General features: G+C 34.8%; 4 protein-coding genes across 13 annotated transcripts; 3 read left to right on the top strand and 1 right to left on the bottom strand.

The window, feature by feature from the left end:
• Positions 1 to 178: 178 nt before the first annotated feature.
• Positions 179 to 14,121, top strand: LOC124405679 (dedicator of cytokinesis protein 9). 9 transcript variants are annotated; one of them, XM_046880779.1, is made up of 30 exons: positions 179 to 458; positions 685 to 818; positions 1,151 to 1,267; positions 1,725 to 1,909; positions 2,013 to 2,082; positions 2,253 to 2,690; positions 2,880 to 3,374; positions 3,485 to 3,651; positions 3,730 to 3,891; positions 4,160 to 4,239; positions 4,362 to 4,615; positions 4,715 to 4,956; positions 5,141 to 5,234; positions 5,932 to 6,303; positions 6,389 to 6,586; positions 6,721 to 6,867; positions 6,972 to 7,158; positions 7,235 to 7,261; positions 7,598 to 7,776; positions 7,858 to 8,072; positions 8,166 to 8,573; positions 8,643 to 8,943; positions 9,023 to 9,182; positions 9,860 to 10,020; positions 10,370 to 10,699; positions 10,817 to 10,967; positions 11,531 to 11,793; positions 11,878 to 12,235; positions 12,315 to 12,606; positions 12,692 to 14,121. In XM_046880779.1, exons 2-30 carry the CDS (start codon positions 720 to 722, stop codon positions 12,924 to 12,926), a joined length of 6,387 nt encoding a protein of 2,128 aa, XP_046736735.1. In that variant the 5' UTR covers positions 179 to 458; positions 685 to 719; the 3' UTR covers positions 12,927 to 14,121. The 9 variants fall into 9 exon arrangements, with proteins under 9 accessions (XP_046736735.1, XP_046736736.1, XP_046736737.1 ...); XM_046880780.1 differs by having other exon boundaries at positions 179 to 568; positions 687 to 818; XM_046880781.1 differs by having other exon boundaries at positions 179 to 818; positions 5,141 to 5,228.
• LOC124405701 lies at positions 13,871 to 15,829 on the bottom strand. The gene is made up of 3 exons (XM_046880822.1): positions 15,667 to 15,829; positions 15,207 to 15,375; positions 13,871 to 15,130 (listed from the first exon to the last, which is right to left on the bottom strand). The coding sequence occupies exons 2-3, from the start codon at positions 15,373 to 15,375 to the stop codon at positions 14,700 to 14,702; spliced, it is 600 nt and encodes a 199-aa protein (XP_046736778.1). The 5' UTR covers positions 15,667 to 15,829; the 3' UTR covers positions 13,871 to 14,699.
• Positions 15,830 to 15,941: 112 nt separating this feature from the next.
• On the top strand, positions 15,942 to 17,827 carry LOC124405694 (tRNA-dihydrouridine(20) synthase [NAD(P)+]-like). The gene is made up of 4 exons (XM_046880814.1): positions 15,942 to 16,267; positions 16,363 to 17,122; positions 17,212 to 17,538; positions 17,615 to 17,827. Exons 1-4 carry the CDS (start codon positions 16,105 to 16,107, stop codon positions 17,721 to 17,723), a joined length of 1,359 nt encoding a protein of 452 aa, XP_046736770.1. The 5' UTR covers positions 15,942 to 16,104; the 3' UTR covers positions 17,724 to 17,827.
• Positions 17,828 to 18,204: 377 nt separating this feature from the next.
• Positions 18,205 to 25,211, top strand: LOC124405685 (run domain Beclin-1-interacting and cysteine-rich domain-containing protein). Of its 2 annotated transcripts, none has more exons than XM_046880793.1 (13): positions 18,205 to 18,348; positions 18,643 to 18,838; positions 18,963 to 19,114; positions 20,256 to 20,439; positions 20,603 to 21,610; positions 21,711 to 21,876; positions 21,960 to 22,091; positions 22,184 to 22,389; positions 22,507 to 22,649; positions 22,730 to 22,912; positions 23,059 to 23,241; positions 23,341 to 23,494; positions 23,651 to 25,211. In XM_046880793.1, the coding sequence occupies exons 2-13, from the start codon at positions 18,650 to 18,652 to the stop codon at positions 23,849 to 23,851; spliced, it is 2,901 nt and encodes a 966-aa protein (XP_046736749.1). In that variant the 5' UTR covers positions 18,205 to 18,348; positions 18,643 to 18,649; the 3' UTR covers positions 23,852 to 25,211. The 2 variants fall into 2 exon arrangements, with proteins under 2 accessions (XP_046736749.1, XP_046736750.1); XM_046880794.1 differs by having other exon boundaries at positions 18,212 to 18,360; positions 18,646 to 18,838.
• Positions 25,212 to 26,767: the final 1,556 nt, after the last annotated feature.

Raw genomic sequence — 26,767 nt, 5'->3', positions numbered from 1 at the left:
GCCTGTAGCGCTTGATAAGCGGCGATCTCGACTTGTGCGCCTCGGATTGTGGAGTGGGCGTTGAGGAAAGCAAAATGCGATCCGTCAATCCGTAATCCGCGACGTGGATGCGATTGTACCTACCGCACCTACTGAGGATCGCGCTAATCGTAAGCGCAGACCGCGCAGTCCTAGCCGGCGGAAATCAGCGTTGAACTGCGGTGGTGCTGCGGTGGACCGGTGCGGACATCTCGTAGATCGTGGAAATTTGTATACGTGTATGTATTCATACGTACACTCATGCGTTGATACCAGTGGTGGGTAGGTGCAGCACATAAGTGCAGTCAGTGGCTTGCTTGTCTCTTGTTCCTCTTGAGTTACCTATAGGGACTAAAAAAGAAAAACCATCTATAAAATGGCTGACGAAACGTCAAATTTTGAAGAGTGTGATAAAATATAAACTATCATCATCATTGACAACTTAAGATTTTATGGGAATGCACTTTATCTACGCATCATCATAAACCATACAGTTGTTTCTATCTCCTTGATGTTTTGCTACCGGATTTTCGTACGCAGCGATTAGCAGGTGGAATTTCTTTACGTCATACACTACGCTAAACAAGTATGGCGATAAAGCCGATAAAAAAGTGTCGGTTTTGCCGCAGGTGTATAGTACTATGTGATGTATTTAAATATTAACGCATATGAAATAAACTGATGGTTTGTCATCGGTCAAGATGAGCGAAAGAAAGTTTACTCGAGGTCTGGGCAAACCAGGGATGGCTGCACAACTCAGGGAAACCGTATCGCAGGTTGTTAGAGAGAGCACAGTACAGGTACTACAAACACATGTCTACTTTCGTCTATTTTTAACGTCCACTGACTGGTAATTATGCAACATCTCTGGAGCGCAATAAACTTGAATATACTTTATACCTACGAAAGTTCATACTAACTTTCATGAATCATGTTCCTTGCTATATTCAATTTTGTACATCAGAGTATCGAATCCACTGTCAACTCTATACTAATGTTATCTACAGCGCTATTTAATTAGTAATCTAACACATCTCCTGCTGTGCAGAATGTTTTCATCTTTCATCTTCTTTTCTAAATAAAAAAATAATCTAGTTTGTGTAATAATGAAACGTATTATGATTTATTTCAGAACAAACCACACCTTGTAGATCCCATAGACTTTGAAAATTTTGTACTGAAGAACAAAACTCTTCTACAAAATGACCCACAGCGTGAGCTTTTACTGTATCCTCAGGATGATGTTTCGGTAAATCTCTCAACCACAGTAGTTTTTAGTATATATCGTATTCAATCTAAAAAATTTCGTTGATCGTTGATTGTTGTATAATTACATAAAATTTGAAGCATTTAAAAAGTTATACAAAGACAACTTCCTTTTCACGAACTTGGTAGCTAAAATAAAGCGGCTATTATTACCACCATAGAAACTCTGCCTGATGATGATTTGAATCAGCCTATCAGATTGTATGGAAATTTCATTTTTCTCTCTCCTGTTGTAAACATTTGACACTTAATGTTAACACACCTCTCTATGTTAAATATTTAGCTTATATGTGTCTTGGTAATCTAAACAAGAAACTCCTAAAGTTCAGATTTAGCTTGGTTGGAAATCTTTGTGCTGTATTTTTGAGGAGATAGAAAGTAATTTGGGAGAAATTACTATAGTAAAAGAATTTTCAACTGTGTATTGTTTTCTTTTATAGCAAGTTGTGTTGCCAAGAAGATATAGAACTGTCGTCTCTACCGTACGGCATGTTTCTGAAAGTACTGAGAGCGAAAATGGCTGCAGTCTTCTCACTAAAGAATGTCTTAAAACTTATTCTTCCAATTGGAACCTAGTGCATTACAAATATACAGCATATAGCGGAAGTTACTTAGAATTACCAAAGTATGTATTATGGTTTTTGAAGTCACAAATTGACAGACTATGGAAAATTTAGTTCATTGAAATTAATCTCACAAATATTCATTTTCACCTTACTATGTTGCAGAATAACAAATTCTGACAACCTCAAAGATGAGGTATATGAAATTGATACAGAAGTTGATCAAGTAGATGAGGTAGGAAATAATCTCATTTCTAACCATAATCATTGACATAATCTTGTACGGTTTTATTCGTACTGATAATGCTAAAGAAAGTTACCTTTAATTTTACCTTAGTTAATTGGGATAGTATTTATATTATGTTCACCAATTCATTTAATGTAAAATTTGTATATTCTAAACAGGATTCAACTAAGAGTGATGGGATTACAAAGCAGGGATACTTAATGAAAGGTCCTGAGATTGGTAGCGATCGTATGTTTGTTCACATTGGTTCCAAATCATTTAAACGCCGTTATTGTCACTTGAGACAAGAGGTGGATGGAACCTATATCCTTGAGTTATTTAAAGATGAAAAGAAAGGAGAAGCTAAATTAACAATAGTAATGGATTTTTGCTCTGAAGTTGTGAGGAACACTAAGCGTGGAAGATACTGTTTTGAACTTAGAATGACAGGAACACACAAGTCTTACAGCTTGGCTGCAGATAGCGAAATAGAACTACAAGATTGGTTGCTCAAATTAAGCTCTGTGCTTCAACACTATAAACAGCAGGAAGATAAGAGAGCGGCTTCATTAGAAAGAGCCTGCAATACACCGCCTCCGTCACCTCAGCCTATGCAAGTAAGATAATGATTTGAATTTTAGTATCAATAATCTTAAACTTTATTGAAGGACCGATGTCATTCTAATTTAGCATTTTGATATGAATTATCTAAACTTTGAATTGATGGAAGAGAATTTTTTCTGCATTTATTATGTACTGTCAGTCTGATGAATATTAATATTAGTAATAATTTCACTGTTGTATAGGTGTATGGAACCTTGAAAGGCTTGGAGCAGAGTATGAACCCTCAGTTAATAAGATATTCCAGAGAAACCGACACAAGTATAGCATTGTCGAGGCGTGAGAATAGACGTAAATTATTTTGTATATATCCTCATATACCGCATGCTAAAAGCCCAACAGGCAGTTCTCCTGACACTACTATAGATCCTTATAAGGAGCAATTTGGCCAAAGATTTTTGATAAAATGTGAGAGCTTGAAGTTTAGATTACAAGCTCCGATAGATGAAAAGGATTCTCTGTGCCAGGTCGAGCCTTATCAAACTACATTATGTTTGTTTGATGTAAGAAATGGCAGGAAACTGACAGAAAACTTTCACTTCGATATCAACAACGAAGTAGTTAGAAATATTGCCAAAGAATTGAGCCCAGTAGGAATCATGACTGAAAAGGAAGAGGATGTTCCATTGCCAGAAGAAATCAAAAGCTTACCGAAAGAATGGCTTATGTATCCCAAACAAGTATGTAAATCAACTATTTACTATGTCATATCAAGATTTTCAAATCATTTTTACATACAAGCTCATCATTGATCTGTTTTATCAGTTGCTTGAGTCATTTTTATTTGCAGGCTATCTTTAGCGTCAGCAATCCACATCCTGACATATTTCTCGTTGTGAGAATAGACAAAATATTACAAGGTGGTATTTGTCAAACATCTGAACCTTATATCAGAGCTACGAAAGATCCTAGACTTGGTCTGAAACTTCATAAACAAGTTAAAGCTGCATGTCAAAGGTAGATCAAACGTTCACCGAATTTTTCCTAGATACACTTAAAAGTGATCAATAATTGTTACCATTTTTTAATATCCAGGCTTGGAAATTACACAATGCCTTTTGCTTGGGCGGCAAGGCCTTTGTTCAGATTATACAGCAATGAATTGGATACTGCCTCAGACTTCCCAGCAATATACAGACAGGAAGGGAATAAAATCAGAGATGATGAATTATTGAAGCTTTTATCGGAATACAGGAAGTGAGTAACTTGCTTTATGCGTTATTGACGATAATAATTTTTTTTTACTACTTATGTGCCTGAAGTCGGTTACTTTTTTTCACAAAATTAAACAATCTGTATTACGGTCGATTATTTCTTGATTCAAAATGAATTCACTTGAAGCTGAATAGAACTTTATCTTGAGAATCATTATGTGGTAGCAGAACATTTCTCAAAACATAGAAACTTAGTCTGCTAAAAGAGTAATTTGTGTAAATTCATCATCCTGTAATTTTTATTTTTACAGACCAGAGAAACTCAGTAAGCTCACAGTTATACCAGGATGGTTGAAACTAAAAATAGAACCAATCACAGAAATTCCAGAAAGTGAGTACATAACTTGATGTTTTCTAGTATAACAATTTGCTAACAAAAAATAGAAGTGTTTTAAAAATTCGTTGTAATTGTATTCAGAGTATTCATGACTGTGTCATTCATTACATGTTTAGATACGTTAACGACTTCTTTTGTGCCATTGAAACCATTTCCTATACCACCCACGTCAGAGCCGACTCTGGAAATTGCCGAGTTTGAAGGATCATCGGAAAGAGAAGTTCATCCTTACATCACTTACATAAATCATCTATATGTTTATCCTCAAACCCTTTCTTTTGACACTCAAAAGATTTTTACGAGAGCAAGAAACATAGCTTGTATTGTTGAGCTTAGAGACAGTGACAACGAAAATGCTCAGCCAATAAGAGTAAATTTGAATTTGTTTGTCAATTTTTTAAAAAAGCTTAATTGATCATGGTTTCAATGAGACATCGGTGATATTAATAATTATTATGTTTTTACGTAGTGTATTTACGGGAAACCTGGCTTATCGATTTTGCGTCTTAGAGCATCCTGCTCAGTTCTACATCATAATGCAGTCCCTTCTTGGTACGAAGAAATAAAAATGAGGCTACCGACTAAATTGTCTTCAAAGCATCATCTTCTATTCTCTTTCTATCATATCAGCTGTGATATGAATAAGAAAAAAGAAAACGGGGTTGAAAATTGCGTTGGGTACTCGTGGGCTCCATTACTGCACAAGGGCCGGTATGTTTTGCATGGTTCAATTTAACAAAGAAATATGATCGTTTGGTCATTGAGACTTCATACTTACAATGTTTGAATAGTTAAAACCATTTTGTGTCCAACGAGTGTTTACCTTTATTAAATATTTAGTCTGTTATCCTTCAATGCTCGTAAACTTGTCTTCTTAAATACGTGCTTTGATCAGGCTAAACGTGGATGTTCAAGTGTTACCCGTAGCTACGCATTTACCAGCCGGTTACCTGTCCATCCAACCCCTAGGCCTAGGGAAAGGGGTAAGAGTAAGGTCATATCCATTCATCCACTAATTTCATTTGTGTTTTCAAGGCCCTTCATTTCATCAACTTTCAAATTATCACTGATACTTGGACTTGTTTTTGCGGCCATAATTAGGTCGTAAAATATAATTAAGATATGTGAAATAGACGTAAAGAAGTAGTTTTGATTACCTACAAGCATTTGCAATGCACACGGCAGATTTGGGTGAAGGCACTGTCTGTGTGTGTATTTTTACTTACCAACCATTTTCCACTCATCAGATGTACGTGAGTTTAACTATATATGTGTTGTACTGACGTCTGTTCAAATAACTATTGTTTCATTTCCCTTTTAATTTGACCATATATGTATATACAATACTTAGTGAGGAGATGGTCTTGATGAGATTTATTTACGCTTTGCTATTTTATGTGCTTTCCTTAAAACCGTTCTAGTCTTCATCTCCATCACTTCATGCAATCCAAAGTAAGATTTGCTTTATTATTTATTTTTTCATTTTAATTCATTCACTACTACATTTCAGTTTTTGTAAGGTTCATCAGAGTAATGCATTTAATTTCTCCTTGTTTCCATCCACAAAACGTCCTTTCATTCAAAGTCCCAGTTTCGTCTAAGATCCTAACAAGTTAGTAGATTAACTACTCCTTCTTCTCTTTAATATAATTATTTCATGAGAAACCTATGTATTTTTTCATACAGAATGCTGGGCCTGATATAATTTGGATTGATTCGCAACGTCCCATATTCACAGTTGGCTTTCAACTTATCTCTACAGTATTTGCCAGAGATCAACATCTACATAATCTATTCGGCCATGCTGAGCGAATACTAGATACCAAGCCATCCGCCATGCCATCCGAATCAGAAACGTGCAAAATATTGAAAGCTGCTCATGCTATTCAAATGGTCACAGCTATCACATTTCTACCAACGATATTGAACCAACTTTTCACGTTGCTGATATTTACATCTAATGAAGATGTAGGCTTATACATCATCAGGGTATTGATACATATCATTAATATGGTGCATGAGGCGGAACGGAAAGAAACATTGCAAGCTTATGTCACGGTAACTTTTTACATTATGTACTTTTTTTTTTTTTTTTCGTGATTCAGTTATTACTAGTCTTGAACAATTATATTTTTATTTACAGTTTGTGTTTGTATCTCCATCCAAGGAAACTGGAAATACAACTGTACATGAAGAGCTTGGAAAACATCTTCCGACACTGTTACAACCAAGTAATACTGACTTTTTAGTAGTCAATAAATTTATGCATCACTCCAGTTTTTTCTTTGACATCATGATCAAAAGTATGGCACAGCATTTGCTAAACACTGGCAGAATTAAGGTTAGATTTACGGTTATACAACAAACATTCGAAATTTATATAAAAATTGGATGATTTTTATTTTGACCTGTTCTAACTTCATGCATGATATCCATGAATTCCTAATTTATTAAGATAGTGTAACGGGCTTTCAGATGCACAGAAACGAAAGGTTTTCCAAAGAATATCACAAGAACATAGAAAATCTTTTAGATGTAATTATGCCGTATCTCATGAAGAGATACAAGGAAATGCCAGTTGAAACCCAGGAGCTAAACAAAAGCCTCGCACATTTTTTAAAGGTGCGCTATATATTTCGTATCCTGAAATTTACTTTTAGAATCATCTGTTAGAAGTTTATTTCTGAATCGTTCAAATTTCTGAAATTTTCTTGTTTTTGTCACAGAAATGCTTGACATTCATGGATCGAGGCTTTGTATTTCGGTTAATCAATTCCTATATGGATAATTTTGCACCTGGAGATCCCCGTGCTTTACATGATTTTAAATTCATGTTCTTACAAATCATTTGCTCCCACGAACATTATGTCTCCTTTAATTTGCCGATGATGCAGTCAAGAATAACCAGCAGAGGTAAGCATTTCAGACAGCATACTACGGCTTCAATCTGTACATTTGTAATATATTCATTTTATGCCTCTCTCCGAAGATACAGAGACAGAGCCTGATAGCGATGGTATGTTATGCCATATTCATAATCTCAAACTGTATTATGGTTTTCTCATGTAGCCATAGTAATTGAGAGAAATATGCACATTGGTTTACTTCATTTGAAGATTCCTTCCCCCTTTCGTACATCGTAGCACAGAGAATTGTCATCATTCTTTTTAACTGTAATACTTATATTTTCAATGAAAGTTGCACATACATAAATATTTATGGCAAATAGATTAGTGTGTGGCAAATGTGTGAAAAGTGGATTAATTTTTCCCCAGCACTTTGACAATATTAGAAAAATGAATTTGCTTGTTAAAAAAAAATATATAAAAACAATTGTTCAAAATTCTTACAGAGTTAATGAATGAGTACTGCCTGTCTGAGAACTTTTGCAAGCACCATTTCCTGGTTGGTTTACTTTTACAAGAGGTGAAAACATCATTGAATGAAATTGTGCAAATTAGAAAAGTTGCAGTTGCAACGTTGAGAGATTTGATGGCTAAACATGAACTGGATGATCGGTATCAAAATAAAGTGAGTTTGAAACCTGATTAAGAGTTCTCCTCAACAATTTGTTGAACATGACCGGCATCCATACAATTGATGTTGTTTCAGGGGCAATTGAGTAGAATAGCCTCAATATATATACCTTGGTTAGGTATAGTACTGGAAAATTTGCACAGACTAGAATCGGTACATGATAGTACATCTAAGAGTGAAGGAAAGCAAAACACGTCAAACAGAATATCAAGTAGTAGTTCCTTTCTGCTAAACAGAGACACCAACACTAACAATACAACTGGTACTAGTACACCAAGGTCAATGCATAGGTATTTTTCATTCAATTACATTTTTAAACTCTCCTGGAACATCTACATTCTTTCTACGATATAGCAAAATAAATTTTCTCCCAACTGTTACAGATTCACTCTGAATTTAGATACCCAATCTCCTATCAGTGTCTCCATGCATCTTCGGGACTCCACATACTTTGCTGCGATTGCTGGACAGGGTTTAGTCAATGGAAATTCTTGCACGAGCATAGAATCTGATGCATCTACAATGTCTGGAGCATCTCAATCGAACATTTCTCAGGAAACTGCTATAATTCGAGAGCCCACAGAAAATGGTACTCATGAACACAAAGGCCATTCACGATCGTTAAGCGTCACCCAGACTTCGTCTAGATGTGACAAACTTCAATCAGCCGAAGTCAAAGATCTACTACTCTGCTTTTTATTTGTTGTCAAGCATTTAGGCGATCATCAGATTATAGCTTGGTGGCAGCAGTGCAGTGACAATGAATTACTTAGCTTTTTCACGGTCATTGAGTAAGTAAATATTAGATATCTGTTCTGAAAATTTTGAACTAACAATGGGAATAAAACGTTTTATTTCAGAATGAGTCTTTACCATTTTAAATATGTGGGAAAACGACAGATAGCAAGTAACTCGACTAGCACTGGTGGGAAACCACGTACTGTCAAGGCTATGACTCTACCTGCAAGGATGGCTCCACCAGATTTCTCATCTGAAACTTCTGGGACTGGTACGCTGCAGACGCATAATACAGTTGCTCGAGAAAATTTAGCTGAAAATGAGAGTGGAAAGTTACATCAAGCGTTATTAGAAGCTAATATGGCAACCGAAGTTGGTCTCATAGCACTTGATTGTTTGGGATTATACTGTATTCATTTCAAGGTACATCAATTTTTTTGCTATTAATAACGAATCACCAGAGTTGATAAATATTATTAAATTTTGATATCATTTTTCATAGGATGCTCTCGTGACTGGCGACGGATATAATCCAGTAATGCGGAAAATATTTGACATTTATTTATCTTTTCTACAAGTAGGACAGTCTGAGACTTTGTTAAGACACGTTTTTGCTGGATTTAGAGCGTTTTTGAACAACTACTCCGTCACTTTATTTCAAGGTAAAATAAACTTTTTTGAAGTGGTTTTTGTTTAAAAGTTTCGATGACATTAATTGCAGAAAGCCTTTTCACTGTAAATTAGTTTTAGTCTTCACAGGGTTTTTTTTTTTCACATGAGATCGGTATACTTCATTCGCTATAATAGTGTATCATAATGTATTTTTATTATCCATAATTCTTATTAACTGCAATTCAAATCGAGTTCAATTTCAAGCATGACTATTTTGGTATATTTTATTGTAATGAAAAAAATCTCCAATCTTTGTTGGTATGTAGACATTTGTATTGATTTCAGTAAGCAGTCATTTCAATTGTTTGGTTTTATTAATTACATTTCGGCTAGCGCAGCCAGCCATCTTCAGATCTGAGAATTTATAATAATATACACAATATCTTACACGAATTAGATTTATATGCATTTAACATCTATGTGTGTTACTTGTATCATTTTTTGTATTCAAGACCATGGTCAAGACAATTTACATTGGTGCGGAAATAATTCCATGCAAAAGTGTCATAGCAAAATTTTATCAGATTTGAATAGAGAGATATAAAAAGAAAATGTAAAATCAAAGGTGAACTTCTTGCGATGCAAGCAAAAAAAGTGGATTAATTTATAGTTTGGTTGTGGACCAATAGAGTACAATATTTATCATGAAGGCATGTTCCAATTATAGGTAATGCTGTTTTATGTGGACGTCTGTGTTACGAGTTGCTTCGATGCTGCAACAGTAAACTGAGTTCAATCAGGCAAGAATCATGTGCTTTGTTATATTTGCTTATGCGGAGCAATTTTGAGTTCACCAGCAGGAAAGGATTAACCAGGGTACATCTACAGGTAAATTACTGGCTTAATATGTAATATTAGGAATTTCCTTTTTTTCCAAAAAGAAAGTAATATAATTTTCAAAGCGCAGATGAACGAAAATTCAGTACCAAGGAATGCTCGGCAGAAAATTTTGTTCATTCTTCGCGTTTTTTTCAGAGCAAAAAGGTGTTTCAATAGTGCGTTCTAAGAATATATTTAACCCAGTAGTGTTCTTTGTAGGCACGTAAAAACTCTTAATCCTCTGTTACTGTCCATTAGTTTGTACTCAGCAGTTTTCAAAGTAGCAGAAATCGTACACAGTTTATTTTCCCCTAAAAATCTGACTATTTGGTTTACAGAGTTGTATATCTTTTTACAGGTGATTATATCTGTATCGCAGATGCTAGGAAATGTGATCGGTCTAAACAATTCAAGATTTCAAGAATCATTGTCTCTTATCAATAGCTATGCATCTTCTGATAAAGCTATGAAAGGAACTGGATTTCCAGTCGAGGTTAAAGATTTAACTAAAAGAATCAGAACTGTATTAATGGCTACGGCACAGATGCGGGAACACAACAATGATCCAGAGATGCTAGTAGACTTACAGCATAGCTTGGCTAATTCGTATGCTAGTACACCGGAGTTGAGACATACTTGGCTTGAAACTATGGCTCGAAATCACGCAAGGGTGGAAAATTTTTCTGAGGTAAGAGTAATTGAAATTTTTGTTCATGCGGGTTGGAGCAAGTGTTATATCATTCATATTTTCAAAATTTTTATCTGTAATACAATTCGAAATTTTCACTACAATACTTTCTTATAGGCTGCGTGTTGTCAGTTGCATATAGCAGCATTAATGGCAGAGTATCTAAAGTTGAAAAAAATCCATACTTGGGGTGCAGAAGCATTTGACAAGATCTCTGTGAACATTTCACGAGATGAACGTGGGCTTAAGCTTGATGCTGGTGAGATTTGTATGTTGCCTTGCACATGTTTGTTTTATATACTAACACTAGCTTAAACCTGAAAAAACAATGTCACGGTATATAAAGAAGGTTTTTTCGACGTCTTAAGATAGATGGTGTCTGGATAAGGATAAGGCTAAGGCCAAATCTTAGTTGGAATTCAGTTGAATATTTTCTGTATACCATGACAGCGTTTATATGTATATGTAACCGTGTGATTTAATATTTCAAACAAAAATGTCTATGCTTTTGGTTTATTTGTACAAATGAATAATTAATTCAAAATTGATAATTTAGTGTATAAAAAAATGCACGTAGTAGCATGTAATGCAGTATTTGTTGTAAATAAGTACACTTTGTACCTAACTTTGTAAATATACGATAAAAATTCATCATTTTTGCATTTTAGAACTGGGATCAATAGTTGATGGTGTTTTTGGTGAATTCGTACTCACTCGTAGACAACTACCTGCAAACGTACTCATTTATAGGATATTATAGCTATTTATATCATGGAATGCTGCTTTTTATAATACTAAATGTGACATAACAAGTACAAAATTTCTCAACAGGTGTGCAGGATATTCATTATAATGAATACCTTCTTCTGGAACAGCTTGAGGCATGTACAGAAATGTTGGAGAAGGCCGAGAGATTTGAATTACTAGGCCAATTGTATCGGCTAATCATTCCTATATATGAGAGCAAAAGAAACTACCAGGCCTTGTCCAATTGTTATACGCACCTAGCACAAGCGTGTAACAAAGTTGTTGAGGTCACCAAAAGTGGCAAAAGGCTACTAGGAAGATTTTATCGAGTCGCATTTTTTGGTTCGGTGAGGATTAAAGAAAAATTGAATTCGTAATTAAATATCAAATTTTCACACACGCGAACTTGTAACGTGCAAATTATTTTTCAGGCATATTTTGAGGATGAAAGTGGTCAGGAATACATATACAAAGAGCCAAAAGTAACATCGTTGTCTGAAATATCTGAGCGTTTGAATAGACTTTATTCAGAGAAGTTTGGTCATGATGTTGTGAAAATGATCATGGATTCTGTGCCTGTTAATATCAGCGAACTAGATCCAAAAATGGCATACATACAAGTTACCCATGTCATTCCTTATTTCGAAAAATTGGAACTTGAGATTCGAGTTACTGAATTTGAGCAGAACCATGATATGTGTTGTTTTATGTTTGAAACACCTTTTACAAGAGAAGGAAAACCTAGGGGTAATCCTGAGGACCAGTGGAAGCGTCGGACGATACTTACTAGTAATCAAAATAATTACCATAATTTATCATTTCCAATTTAATAAATCCACTAACTTCTTACTCTTTCGGTTATTTTCAGCACAATATTCTTTTCCTTATGTGAAAAAACGTATCGCAGTTTGTCAGAAACGAATTGTGGAACTTAGCCCAATTGAAGTTGCTCTTGATGAAATGCGACAAAGAGTTGCAGAACTAGAAGATGTTGCTCTGATTGCCCCAACAGATGCCAAAAAACTTCAACTGCGGCTTCAGGGTAGTGTATGCGTGACGGTTAACGCAGGTCCTTTAGCTTATGCCTCGGCATTTCTAGATCCGGCTCTTTCGCCTCAATATCCCGATGACAAAGTTGAAGATTTGAAAGATGTCTTTAGGTAAATATCATGGCTTGTCGATTAATTAATAATATATTGTTATTTTTTATTTGAGTAATATTTTGTGGTTTTGTTATCTTTGCAGGGAATTCGTTAAGATTTGTTATACAGCTCTCCAGATAAACAGCAAATTAATAACTTCGGATCAGCATGAATACCAAGAAGTTTTGCGTGAAAATTACCAAAAATTATGTCAGAATTTGTCTTCGCTGTTAGGTGAGTCTGTCTGGCCTGATGAACAGGTTGGAAGTTTTAAGCGGAACAGCGCTGCTCTTTTTAGTGCTATTAGCGGTGCTAATAACCACACGAGTACTGCTTAAGATTTTCGAGAAACATAGAATCAAGTGAGGTTGACTTATTGTTGACAAATAAATGAATGCATATTACTCAAAATAGCAAAGTACGACTAAATATTTTTCAGTAATTACTGATTACTGATTAGTTATGCTTCAAAATGTTGGAGCCGTCCTAAGTATTCGAGCCAGTTTAGCTCTAGTTCATAAAGTTTTGGTTGTACAAATTTTTAAGTATTCAATTTTCTATATGGTATTAGTTTAATGTAGCACACAGTTCTATATAATATATAGTAAGTTGAATTGATTCGAAGATTATAACAAGATCTTAGAGCAGATATTTGATACATGTTTTAATACGACGTAGCCATTTTGTATCCCTTGCCATAAACTAATTAAAGAATATATATATATATAAATAAGTATCTGTATACTATGGATATTCGTTTAATTAAAATATATATCAGTCGGGAATAGTAGCTTCGGGGGAATCTCACAAACTTGGCACATTGACCCACAAGTATTTATATAATTGAATTTTATGGAACTTCATTAATTTTTTATATGTAAATTATATGACAATGATATGTAGAAATGTTTTTTTTAAATTTTACGTGCCTGATCTTATTTTAAATCGGTATAATGCACAATTTATGTCGAAATTAATTATGGGATGGTTGGAAAATCAATTCATTGAGATGCTAACTTTGATTATAATCTCAGTTAGTACTGCCCAATAATCAAGTGATTTACTGAAAAAGTGGCATGTGAAAATTAGTAGTTAATGTAAATTTACAATAAACTCAAAATGTTACAATGTTTTGTTCGACATTAATACTTGTTATTTAAATGAATTGTGTATATAATTATGTGTATATTCAGGTATAGATAATATACATACAATAACAAATAGGGAGTTGGGAAATGACAAACAGCTAAGGATTTGATTTATTCTTGGTCTGATTTGAAAATGAAAAAAAGTGAAGTGCTTTAATTTTGAAAAAGTTCACTTTCACCTATACAAATTAAATTAGTTCTAGAATTTGATAAATCTATATCTGTTGTCTAAGTTATATTCTCCAACCCTATCTATTTGGGGAATGGTTAACTCTTTTCCATACTAATAATTAATGATGAACTCGTTTTTGCAAGTCAGTTGTTACCATGTATATCTATAATGCCTTGTAAAATACAAATATGTCTACACAGGTATAAAAAATCAGATGCAAAGATAATATGAAATCATCCTGTTCATGCTCCGTATATTCCCACCGATCCAATTCGTCAAATAAAAAATTGAACCAGTTTTGAGAATAACTTTTTCAACCTTGGTGTGTTTGATTCTGACCACATCTTAAATGTCGGAAGCTGTACGTGGAGAGTTCTACGTTAGAAAGTAAGGCAATCAAGTAGCAGCTTAAAATAACGTTTAGACATTTTTTAATTTGCGTGAAAAGGTTGTAAATACATTATTAGAAATATACTGTTATATTAAACTTTGATAAATTTCTAAATGATATGAGATATTGTATACATATATATGTAGATAGACTATGTTCTCATACACGGTTATTATCAAAGAGTCAATCTTTCAAAGTACAAAACGAATTAAGAATGAGAAGTTCAATAAATTATGGAACTTTTTCGAATTTTTAGGCCAGTGAACTTTGCTATTAATCCATCAAAGTGATATTTAATTAATTACGTTATTCCTCGTAAGTAGGTCACTCAATTTGCTCAAAGCCAATCATTGTTTTCTTCTAGCTCTGTGTGGCACTTAAAATGGGTATAGAAAACAGGTCAGTAATTGCCCTGAAGATCTTTCAGAGTTAGTATGGAAAAAATTTCCATGAAACAAAGACTATACTGGAGAAGATCTCTGTAAGGTACATCATATCGATCAGATATATCTTCTAATAAGAAATGTGTAAAAGCATAAGACACAACTAGGCTAATAGCACTGTAATTTTTACTTATAAGGGAGACATAGATAAGAGCACATAAGTTTAGGCCGACAGCAACGTCAATTAAGTGTCGTCTTGTTCTTTCTTTAGACCTCGACTCATACACAATGGGAAAAGCCGTCAGAATCAACAACGTCAGAGTTATTTGTTCACTTGTCTTATTCCAATGCAATATCTCTGTAACGATCAAAGCAAATGGTAGTGTGTTGATAATCTTTGAAAACAACGTGTAGAATCCACGAAGATACTTGGAGGCGCTTGGATTACCTGTGGTAAAAGTTCTAATTGTTACTTGGCCTCATTAAATGATAAGCTGAATCAGAAATTATTTATATATTGTTACCAAATCGAAAAATTCCCAGTATGGAGTGGAAGAGCAGAATTTGAAAAGCTCTCGTAGCCCAATGATTATCGTTTACAAGAATCGAGTATGGATCGTTGAAATATTTCATGCAAATAATCGAGGTGCCCAGTTTAGCTAGGTGAGCTACAGTTGTTGACAAATCTGTCATCTGAAACAAGACACCTAGACTGAATTTATTTGAAAAAATTATTTGTGGTAGAGGCAAAAAGATGTATCATCAAAGTATCTGGTTGAACTCTACTCCGGCAAGAACTCACTATAATTGATGCTTGAATCTTGGGAGACAAATTATGGGATAGGTCTTTTATAACGATCAAATTTGTCACCAACTTTTATTATTCTTTGAATTTATGTATGTAGAATAAACGGCTGTCAGATTTGTCTGACGTAGCCAGGCCGACTTTTGTTTCGATTGGTATTTATACCAGGCAGTACGTACCTTGCTAAGCTAACCTAATCTAGCTCGTTTTTTATGGTACAGCCCACGGTTTTACGCACTACCGTGGTACAACTAAATACACGGTCCTGTATACGCTGAATCCGCTGAATACATGCTACAGCCGATCATGGGTGCAGCCAGCGGATGGTAGCCAGATGGTAGCAGACAGAAAGAAAAAGACGATAAAATATCCGTTGGGGAGTCAGGTGCCGGTAAAAATTAGAAATAGATACATATTGCAAATTTCGGACAGAGTCATCTGTTGATGCAACGTGTAAGTACCTTTGACGTTTACAAATAGTGAACTTTATCATGGGTGAAGTTCCGGTGTATCGTCATACTACCCTTAACTCTAACTCTGAGCTCTAACGTAAGATCGAGTAGTTCTTTGTATTGATTTGAAACGTCAGTTCGCTAAGCAAGTCATCTTTTTTCATAATGGACGAGAGACTTGATTACAGTGGAAAGATTATTTTAGCACCGATGGTCCGCGTTGGGACGTTGCCGATGCGGCTTTTAGCCTTGGATTACGGCGCTGACATTGTTTACACAGAGGAGCTTATCGATTGGAAATTGCTACGTTCAGTTCGTCGAGAAAATGGTACTTCTACTTTATCAGTTGAGATGAGAAACGGCAATGCAGGCGGTGAATTCAAAGTAAATGTGAATAAACAACATTGCATTTATGATTTTCAGACGTCTTGGGGACCGTTGATTTTATTGATAAAACGGATGGTACCGTAATATTCCGAACTTGCAATCGAGAAAAAAAATTCGTCGTTCTTCAACTTGGTACCTGTGATGCAGAGAGAGCCTTGGAAGTCGGAAAAATGGTGCAAAATGATGTAGCTGGTATCGACGTCAACATGGGATGTCCCAAAAAATTTTCAATCCTTGGCGGCATGGGAGCTGCACTTCTTCAGCAACCAGAAAAAGCTAAGGAAATTCTGAACAGATTGGTTAATGGACTAATGATTCCTGTCACCTGTAAGATCAGGATATTTCCAACGGTAGACAGAACTTATGCATTGTGTAAAGAACTAGTTTCAACGGGTATATCTGCGATCGCAATTCATGGAAGGACCAAAGATGAAAGACCGCAACACGTAAATCACTGTGATATAATCAGAGAAGTTGCTAAACAATTGCTGATTCCAGTTATTGCAAATGGGGGATCGAAGGAAATTGAAAAGTATTCAGACATATTGAAATTCAAAGAAGAAACAGGCTGCAGTAGTGTGATGCTCGCCAGAGCTGCTGAATGGAATTGTTCAATATTTCGAAAAGAGGGCATTCTCCCCATTGAAGATGTAATACGGTCCTATTTAAAATACGCCGTGGACTACGACAATGCCCCATCGAATACAAAGTACTGTATACAAAATATTCTCCGAGAGTTGCAGGAAACCCCAAAGGGAAAAACATTTCTAGAAGCACAAACTCTTCAACAGATTTGGTAAAATTATACCATGCATTAATTGTTGTGGATTCAATGATGTGAAGATTGTCTAGTAGAAGTAAATAGTGATTCAATTTTTTTTTCAGTTCTATTTGGGATATGGGAGATTATTGTATGACTAAACGGAAAGAGTACTTAGACCGAGGCATTCAGGGTAGGTTTCAAGTGATCCCCACTTCTTTGGAGCAACGAAAAGGAGTGAAGAGAAAATTCGAAGAGGATGATGTAGTCGTGATGCAGTGTGCCTTTATACGTAATAGCTACACTCATGATCTGGAGCTACCGAAGTCGAGGCTCTTGAAATGGACCAAGGAAAACAGCACCAATTTCCCAGTCTATCATACTGAGCAAGAAGATAAATTATTTCGCTCCGTAGTATCGGTGAATGGAAAAAAATACAGTTCTTCCTTTTGGTGAGAATGCAAATTAGGTATAGAATTAGTGTTACCCATTCGACCTTTAAATAGTGAAAAACACTTTGTTTTTCAGGGAAAAAAACAAGAAATGGGCCGAGCAAGGAGCCGCACTAGTTTGTCTTTGCACTTTGGGAGTCATAGACATTGAAAAGCTTGCAAAAGATGGAAGTATTATTAAGTGAATATGGTATTTGGTACAGCAAATAGCTGAGTGGAATATTTCTGAATACAATGGATTTTCTGAAAACTAAAAAACAATAAATATAAATTAAGAACCAAATAAACTAATCCGTACAAAGATGCTGAGCATTTCAATTTGAAAATCTTGCAAATGGAATGCCCTGTCTGATACAGTTTGTCTGTACAATCGGCGAAAATTAGAAGTAACGTAGAATGGTCAGTTCAGCATTGTTGGAGCTGGTGGAGCTAAAATTTCTATTCTAGGGTTGGAGCATTGTATCCTAGAATAGAAATTTTAGTATTTCGTGATTCGAAGCTCGCGCCACGCTGCCGAAGCCAAATAGGCTAATTGTATACCTACATAAGCTTAGTTACCACGAGTGTGGAAGCAGACGGTCAGATGCTTCCAAAGTTACACGTTGAGTAAACCGTACCTTTTACTCTGCCTTACCGACCATTGAAATTTGAACTTCGTTACGTTCCACCGTACTATAATATATGTATAGGCATTGGTCTCGTGAGAGGAGTGTTTACAAAATATGAGAGTTTTCCAGAATCGTATTATTTACCGAAAACCATTGAAACAGAACCAAAAACGAGCTATTCCGAGATCTGTGAACAGAGAGAGAGCGGTGTGAGGTAATTACCTTATAAGAAGGGGATTTTTTGCAAATAAGGATGTCATTCGATCGAAGTCGAGGGGGCGTGACTTTTTAACGATTGTGTTACGTACGATCCGTGCGTCCCGCTTCCGGCTGTCAGATCAGTATTGTGCAGTGTGCACTATGATCTATGATTCACTGTATAATTATGATACTATTTGTTAGCGATAGTATAAAGATTCATGGCCTCGCGTTGAGTCCGATAATGTTTAAAAAATGATAATATAATCGCCATATTCTTCGTTTGCCTTGTTATATGGAGAATCATGATGACATCTATGCAAGATCCACATATCAGGGAACACCAGCAGCTTCTGCAGTACCTCAGATCAACCGTCGAAGGACTGTTAGTTAGTCAAGTTTCTAATGTCTGGAATGTGTATGGAGGTTTGAATCGACTTCATAAATGCATGGAAAGAATATTCAGGCATGGAAGTCGAGTCTTCGATTCAACGGTGAGAGTCACATGTTCTTAATACTAAAATTGCAATGTGCGTTGAACTGTGCAAAATGGTTAAAGTAGAGAGTTAGATTTTCATAACAAAAAATGAATTACTCTTATTATTCTATGCTGGCAAGGGCGAACCGGATTGTTGGGTTTTCATACAAGGGTTAAATTGGCTCCAACCCTCTCTGGCTACATCACCGTCTGTCCATGAGTCTGACGATTACCTTTCGAATATACCAGCAAAGATAGGCTCGCGAAAAGATCTGTTGTGGCTGTACAAGAGGTATTTTCACTTGTTCATTAAAGAATGATTCCTGCGTTGAGTTTATTTGTGTAAAAATCAGTATAAATTGGCCAGTGCAGAAACTGCATGTATGTAGTGACTAAGAATATGTTAGAGAGTATTGAAAACACTCGATATGTATTTAAGAAATATAGTTCTATTTCAGAGTCAGTCAAAAACTTCATGACTAATTGTTAGCTCAAACTTGATTTTTTCTAGGAATCTCAATCTCGTCATAATGGAGTACTAAATTTCATTGTTTGAGTATATATATAATGATTAGTTGAACAACTAATGCATTCCGGTATAATGTAAAAAAGTTTTAACAACCTTGTAACCTTGAGCAGGTCCATTAGAATCATGTAGTCTCATAAGAAATGGTAAATTCTGATTCCAAAACTTATTTTGACTGCAACTCTCTAAAGGATACTTAGGCTATCTAGAGGATACTGAGACATATGTATTTCTCAACTCCAATTCACATCGTTATGAATCTCATAGCTTGCGCATGGTGGCCACTGGTTGGTATAAACTGGGGGCTTAACGAATTTTTTAATTAGTCACAGAATTTTGTGGCCGTATGAATAGACAAAAAATAAAGCTTCCTCCACAAAAAAGCAAAATTCTAAGAATTGTTTGTATCTATGCTCGGACCATGACCAATAAATAGATCATAAACGTATTTTGAATACCGATTGATTCAGAGCTTTAGGTATTAGATACTCGAATAATTAGCACTGTTAGTTCGAATTTTATTCAGGGGAAGAAATACAATTTGGTCAGAGAAATTTAGAAAAAACTCAGGAAATTTGTTCGATGATTTTTAATGTCCACTATGTTATAAGAAGCTTTTTGTTTTGGAATCAAACATTATTGAAAATGTCAACTGATAATTCTTAGTAAAGAGAAGATTCTAATATTTGGATGTCTAAAATAATATTGGCATATGCAATCTTGGTATATACAAATTTATCTTATTATTATGCAATGCTACAATGGTTACTATCTAATCTAACACCAGGCATGTGATATAATGTTCACAATTTAGACATTTGCACTTTGCTGATTGATTTGATATTGATATCCGTTTGATAGAATCATCATTTGTTAGAATTCAGAAGCTTCTGATGCATTTTTCTAGTTTGGAAAGTCATTCCCTCTCTCAGAAGCTTTCTTGGCTTTTATCGGACAAGGAGCACCTCTTGTCCTGCCTTGAACCTTGGGCCTTCTTGTGCCAGGAAAGTCTTGCAGAAGCTACACTTATCTGTCTAAGAGCAGTCGAAAAGAATCAGCCCTCTCTCTTAACGGAAATTGATCCATGCTTGGTAAGTTTATCTATCTGAGCCTTACTGTTACTGCTAGACTGTAAAATATTTGATACTATCAAGACCATTCCTTATTTCTTATATGGTCTTCTAGACATATTCTTTACTTTGTCTCGTGCTCGTTAATATTTATACGATGAAATTTTGCTATGTATCATTACAGTTTCTGCCAAATTGGGATTTGGGTAAAAATAGTCCGAATAGGCATCGCAGATCGTCATCTTATCCCACAAATCTATCTTATAAAAAATGGGGCATTGTAAATATAGAGAATACAAATAGCTATGAAAAGTATCATACAGGTATAGCCGGGAGTACGGCGCAATCAAATTTGGATGATAGGAAGATTTCAGAGAATCCAATCAGTATTACAAAAGAGAGGAAATGTAAAATAAATTCTGAGCCAGTGATAACAAAAACTGATATTGACTTCTCTCTGAAAGTGTGGAGTAGTCTTCCTACGTTAAACGAGAATCACGAAAACTTTCACAATTTAACTATACCTCAGCCCACAAGTCCAGCCAAGTTTTTTATTGGCACAAACAGAGATACGTGCAGTTCGTATAGCATTGATTCGTATAAATTGTCAAATGTAATCAAAGTTGATTACACTGAAGTCCAGTTCAAGGGTACAACATCAAACGTAGATGGTAAAGTTTTAAAAAAAAATAGCCCAGCAAGAAAGTCTCGCAAGAAAGTAAAAATTTTGCATGATAAGCAATTCGATATGAAGTCAAGCGATGGGAGTTCAGATACTTTGAATTATGACGACAATATTGTAAACAGTATAGCCGAAACAATACCTAAGTCGCAGAAACCTGTAGAGTTCAAGTTGAAGAATCTTACCAGTAATACGATCAAGATTGGAGCAACCCGAAAGACTGATAGGAAAAAAACAACTCTGCTACCGGATTCAGCTCCAGAATTCACTGGATCATGGAGTTCAGAAGTAGAAGGTCAGAAGGATTATAGAACACCAAAAAAAAGCTTCATGGAAGACGGCGGCAATAGCGTGCAGCCAATGGCTACAGGATATTTTCCCAGGCCCCTTGAGGGTCAGAGTCTCACAAGTTTTTTGTCATCAGCGCAATTTACTAGAGCTAATGCAGAGTTGGATAGAGAAAACGCACATTTCAGTATTTCTGAAGCTATGATAGCAGCCATTGAACAGGTTTGAAATTACTCTACACCATTGACTACTATTTGATTATTTTTTAAACGCTAGTTTAATTTGGAATTGTTCCTAATTTAATTGACTAATTATTTGTTAGGTCAAATGTAATAAGCAGTTGAATTTAGTCGATGAAACAATTGATGAAAGTGATGAGGAGATCAATAATTTAAAACAACGAATTAGGCTGCGACGGCGACAAAGACAAGAGGAAAAGCAAAGAGGTGCATGGAGTCGTGATCTTCTTAGTGATGGGAAGACAGATAGTAAGTAACAGATAAAACTTTTTTAAATAAACGATTTTTCTTGTATTATTTCAACTTTGTTATTTGGATGGATTATATTCCAGCTACAACAACTGATCAAAGTGTCAGTCCATTATCCACTTCTCCAGGAACACCATCTGAAAGTATTTCAACAGATGATGTCGACGACTTGGAAGTCGGTGACATTAGGAATATTTCTCAACTAAGAAACGCCGGTAAGTTTACTTTGTGAACAACCTCAATGATGTATGTTTAGTAACTGCTCATTTAATTTTATTTTTTAAACATAAATATGTACAATTCTTAGGTGTATCTATGTCCATGGCATCGTTATATTCAGAAGCTGAATTACGTAGAGCTATGCCAAGGCATGGAACAGAATCAACACTCACTGAAAGCATTGTGTCTGCTGAAGGTGTTGCTTTATCTCTTATAAGACGGTTCAGCGAAAAACAATTGCCCAGGGCTAGTGAATTGGAGTGGCTTGTTTCTGAACGGGACGCCCCACAGCAGGTACAATATGAGACATTTAATTTTTTTTTTTATGCATATAATATTTCTCTAACTAAAACTGCTTCTCAAGTAGAGATTTTTAATAATATTTAATGGTTTTTAATAATGTTTTCTCAGCTTCTTCCATTGCCAACGAGCTGGCCCGTTAGTCCCGATGAAGCTGAAAATGAGGACATGACTCAGGCGACCCCGTTGCGTGGAACGATGGAATGGGCACCTCCGAGGCCTCAAATAATTTTTACACCTCAACCAGCACCTGTGTAAGTTTTATATACGTTTTAGTGGTACTTAAGGACGAATTAATAATTTATTCAAACGCATTACATCATTTCATGTACAGCCGGAGAATACTTATGGCCAAACAGAACTATCGATGTGCAGGATGTGGCATGAAAGTTGCTGTAGAATATGCAAACAGATTTCGATATTGTGAATATTTGGGTAGATATTTTTGCACTGGATGTCATACCAATCAGTTGACTATACTACCCGGAAAAATTCTTTCCAAATGGGATTTTAATAGGTAATTTAACGATCCATCTTTAGAAGCTTAAAATATTAAGAGTATTAAGAAGTGATATTAATTAATGAATTTTCAATTAGTAAATTCACAGTTAGTTTACATAAAAGTTTGGACCACGCGATTATGGAAATTACATTTGTCTGCAGGTATTCCGTGTCAAATTTCTCGTACCGATTATTGGATCAAATGACAGTGGATCCTTTGTTTCAAGTAAACGACTTAAATCCACTGCTGTATAGACGCATTAAACAATTAGAAAAAACCAGAATTTTACGGACGCAGCTGTTCTATCTAAAAGATTTCCTATTCACCTGCAGATTTGCTGTAGAGTAAGTATCGTTAGTATTAGCATTCGATCTATGAAAGTCTTTTCAGTCTTCCAGTAAAATAATATAGCTTATTGAGGGGGTTTTACCTTTTCTGTACAGATTGCAGGAAGCTTTACATAACGAACCAATATACATATTAAACGATCCACACGTATATGCTATTCAAGATTTTGTCCAAGTCAAAATTGGATTGCTGCCTGAAAGATTGAAGGACTTAGTAGAAGCTTGTTCCAGTCACGTTATGCAATGTGAAGTAAGCATATTGAATCAGATTTGCACAATTCATGTTTCAACTAATAATTGTTTGACTTCTCTATATCTTAAGAAAATTGTTACTACGATTGGTAATATAGCTATACATGAATCTTCAACTCTTTTGCTTTCAACTATTCTGTGATTTTATTTGCAGCTTTGCCTAGCTCGGGGATTTGTGTGTGAATTATGCTGCTCGAAAGAAATTATATTCCCTTGGCAGGTGCTAAAAGTTATGAGATGTGATGATTGCGGAGCGTGTTTTCACGCCCATTGCAAACAGAAATCCAATAGAAAAGAATGTCCGAGATGTAAACGATTACAAGCAAGACGAACGTCGATGGAAGAGACATCTTGATCGATTATAAATATAATTGTCACGCAGAAGGTAGGTGTCACGTGTCTTACATCACACCTTGTAATTCAGTTTTCGTATGTGTAAAGTTCACTATCGACCAGTGCTATTCACCTAATCCTTTCGTGTATGTACGTACATGGGCAGCAAGTATTAGTAATTGGTGATTTGACAGTATCCCGACGTATAGTAAAAATACGAATTGCGAACAATTTATCTAATAAATTGGAAGGTGTACATATAGTTACGCGACCTGATAAACCAAAAATCTCTTACTTTTTTTATATGGATCCAAATTTAATCCATAGTAAGTTTTATAGAATAGTTGTCCCAGTTAGTCTGTTGGAATATAACATAGATAGCGTGTAACTCAATAGATACTCGGTAATGAAGAACTTAAAGTCATTGTTCTTGTTGGGCAATCTTTTTTTTTTTTACTGAAAATGAATATATGTATTCACTTATAAGATAATGAGTGCAGTTCCAAATTGGAAATATTCCATAAGTTTCAGACCTAGGTAGACATATAATACTGAATAAGTATTATAATAAGGGTCCAAGCGTAAGTCATGACTAAAAAATTGTGATATGTATATTATATATTATTTATGGTGTAATTCTATGGTATTCTGCGACAATAACAATAGTTCTGTTGCGTCGCGCGAACTTCGCTGTATTGTTACTGAATATATCAGTTGAAGTATACTTCTCAGAACTTTCTGCAGTATGTAAATTTAGAATCTATTCAAAACAAATGATTATTTCAGCATTATTTCTAGGTACTGAAAAGTTTCGTGCTAATGTATTGTTCTGACTGTGAGTGAAAAAAAGGGAAATATGTAGAACTGAAAATGGCTAAAAAAAAATTCTATTTGACTCATACATATGTGGAATTGCCTGTTTAAAATATAATTTCTGAAATGGCGTCTTAGAATCAAAAGACGAATTATTCTTAGGCTACCCTCAATGTGGAAGAATACTGCAAATACTCCGATCTAGACTTCAAATTCTCCAGCATTTATTGCTCTTGATTCAAAATGAGCAGTAAAGCTTCGTAATCTAGTTGATACAGTAAAAATGAGGAGGAATTCAATATCTATTCTAAGTTATTCGTTACGCGATTTCTAAATCTTCTCCAAAAAGGCTGAATAAAATTCTAGACATTGTGGATACAAAGTTCTCAAAGATGTAAGATTAAAGGCAAAATGTTTCATTTCGTGATTCGGAGATACATGAATATTGTTACATTAATTTGAATAACGGTGTACCTGCATTTTAGAAATTTATACAAATTATAGTTAATATATCTATGGTGTACTATCTGTCCAGATCAATAATTTTTAATAAAGAAATTTCGTTAATTGTCAAGCTGATTCGTCGATGAACGTAAATATTCTGTCAATTACCAACGGTTTCCCGTTTTTATTTGTTTTTCTTTTAATTGGATATCAAATGTCAGGCTTAGAGCACAGTAAAATCGTATCAACTATGATCGTGGTAAAATGAATTATACAGCCAGAGTAATTGGAATAACGAATTTTCGAGAATGATGCTAAAAAATTTACAAGTAGGAGGGAAAATGAATTGCCAGAATTAATCACTTGTCATGATTTTATTAATTTAAATTAACGTATTCGTTTATAATAATTCACATACACACAACAATTTATAAAAATAGATCATAGTACTTTCATTGACGGTAAAAAAGAAACATACATTACATTATCATTGCTATTGTTATTATATACAGAAAGAGAAATCTCAGATTTATGGGGCTCTGACTCGTGAATACATTTTTACGGTTTTTACTGTTCGAAATCCATAACAAAGAATTTCAAAAGCTTTTGCATGGTTATATACAGCTTATTCCATTCGGAAAAGGGTCACATATATATAGTACAATTGAATACGTGACGTCTATACAAATATTCTTAGAGACTTGTGTAAATCATTGAGACGTTACTGATGAGGTTTCACATTTGTTCTTGATTTTTAAATCTTTTGCTGATATAATTTCGAATTTTACTCGTATAAAAAAAAAAAAAACTCTACGTACAAATTACAACTAACTAGCATTAGCTAAAATACATGTTGTTATTGTTAGTTCAGTCGGGAATTATTTTAAGTAATATTGAGATTCTTATCACAGATTGTAAAGACATTCGAAGAACCGAATGAGAGCTGGCAAACATTTATGGTTTGACAAAGAAAAAAATAGTAATGGCTTGGTTATATTTTGTTTATTCACTCTTTTTTTGTACTTGAATTTTTTTACGCCCCAAGAAATTCAATAAGCATGGGGCACAAGAGGATTAGCGCTTATTTCTGTCAAAATCTTCAAAATTTACCTTCTACCCTGCTGGTATCATTTTTACCATCGCATCAGTCTATCAGTCTTACTATTATACCAGTATAACAAAATTGCATAACAATGCGCCACACATGAAAATTTTCTCTATTTTCAATCTTCTGTCTAAAATTCTAACTTTATTATTTAGATTCGCTGCGAACGATGAAGCTACATTATTATTCTTATTAATAATAATTATCATTTATCTAATATATTAAAATACAAATGTAGAAAAAAAGATAAAATAAATCGGAACACATGCGATAGCGTAGTAAGACCGATAATAAAGTGAAAAAAATTATTGTAGCCGTCAAAAATTAGTTATTAGTACTAAGTAAAAACGTGTGGCGCAAAAATAAATTTTTGACATAAGAGAGAAAAATAAAATAAAATTAAAATAATTCATAAATGCTGAGAGACTGTAGAGTATCATTGAAATATTTGTCATGTATAAACAGTTTGGAATAAAAGGGCAATACGTAGTGTACATTGGTACAAACTCGGTTTCCACTTTGTTAAAAAGGTGCATATAAATTGTAAAAACTCGTTTCAAGTTTCTGCGTCAAGTA

Source organism: Diprion similis, chromosome 4 (genome assembly GCF_021155765.1).
Source record: "Diprion similis isolate iyDipSimi1 chromosome 4, iyDipSimi1.1, whole genome shotgun sequence".
Taxonomy (NCBI): Eukaryota; Metazoa; Arthropoda; class Insecta; order Hymenoptera; family Diprionidae; genus Diprion; species Diprion similis.
The sequence above is the reverse complement of the archived record's forward strand: the minus strand, read 5'-3'. Positions and strand labels throughout refer to the sequence as shown.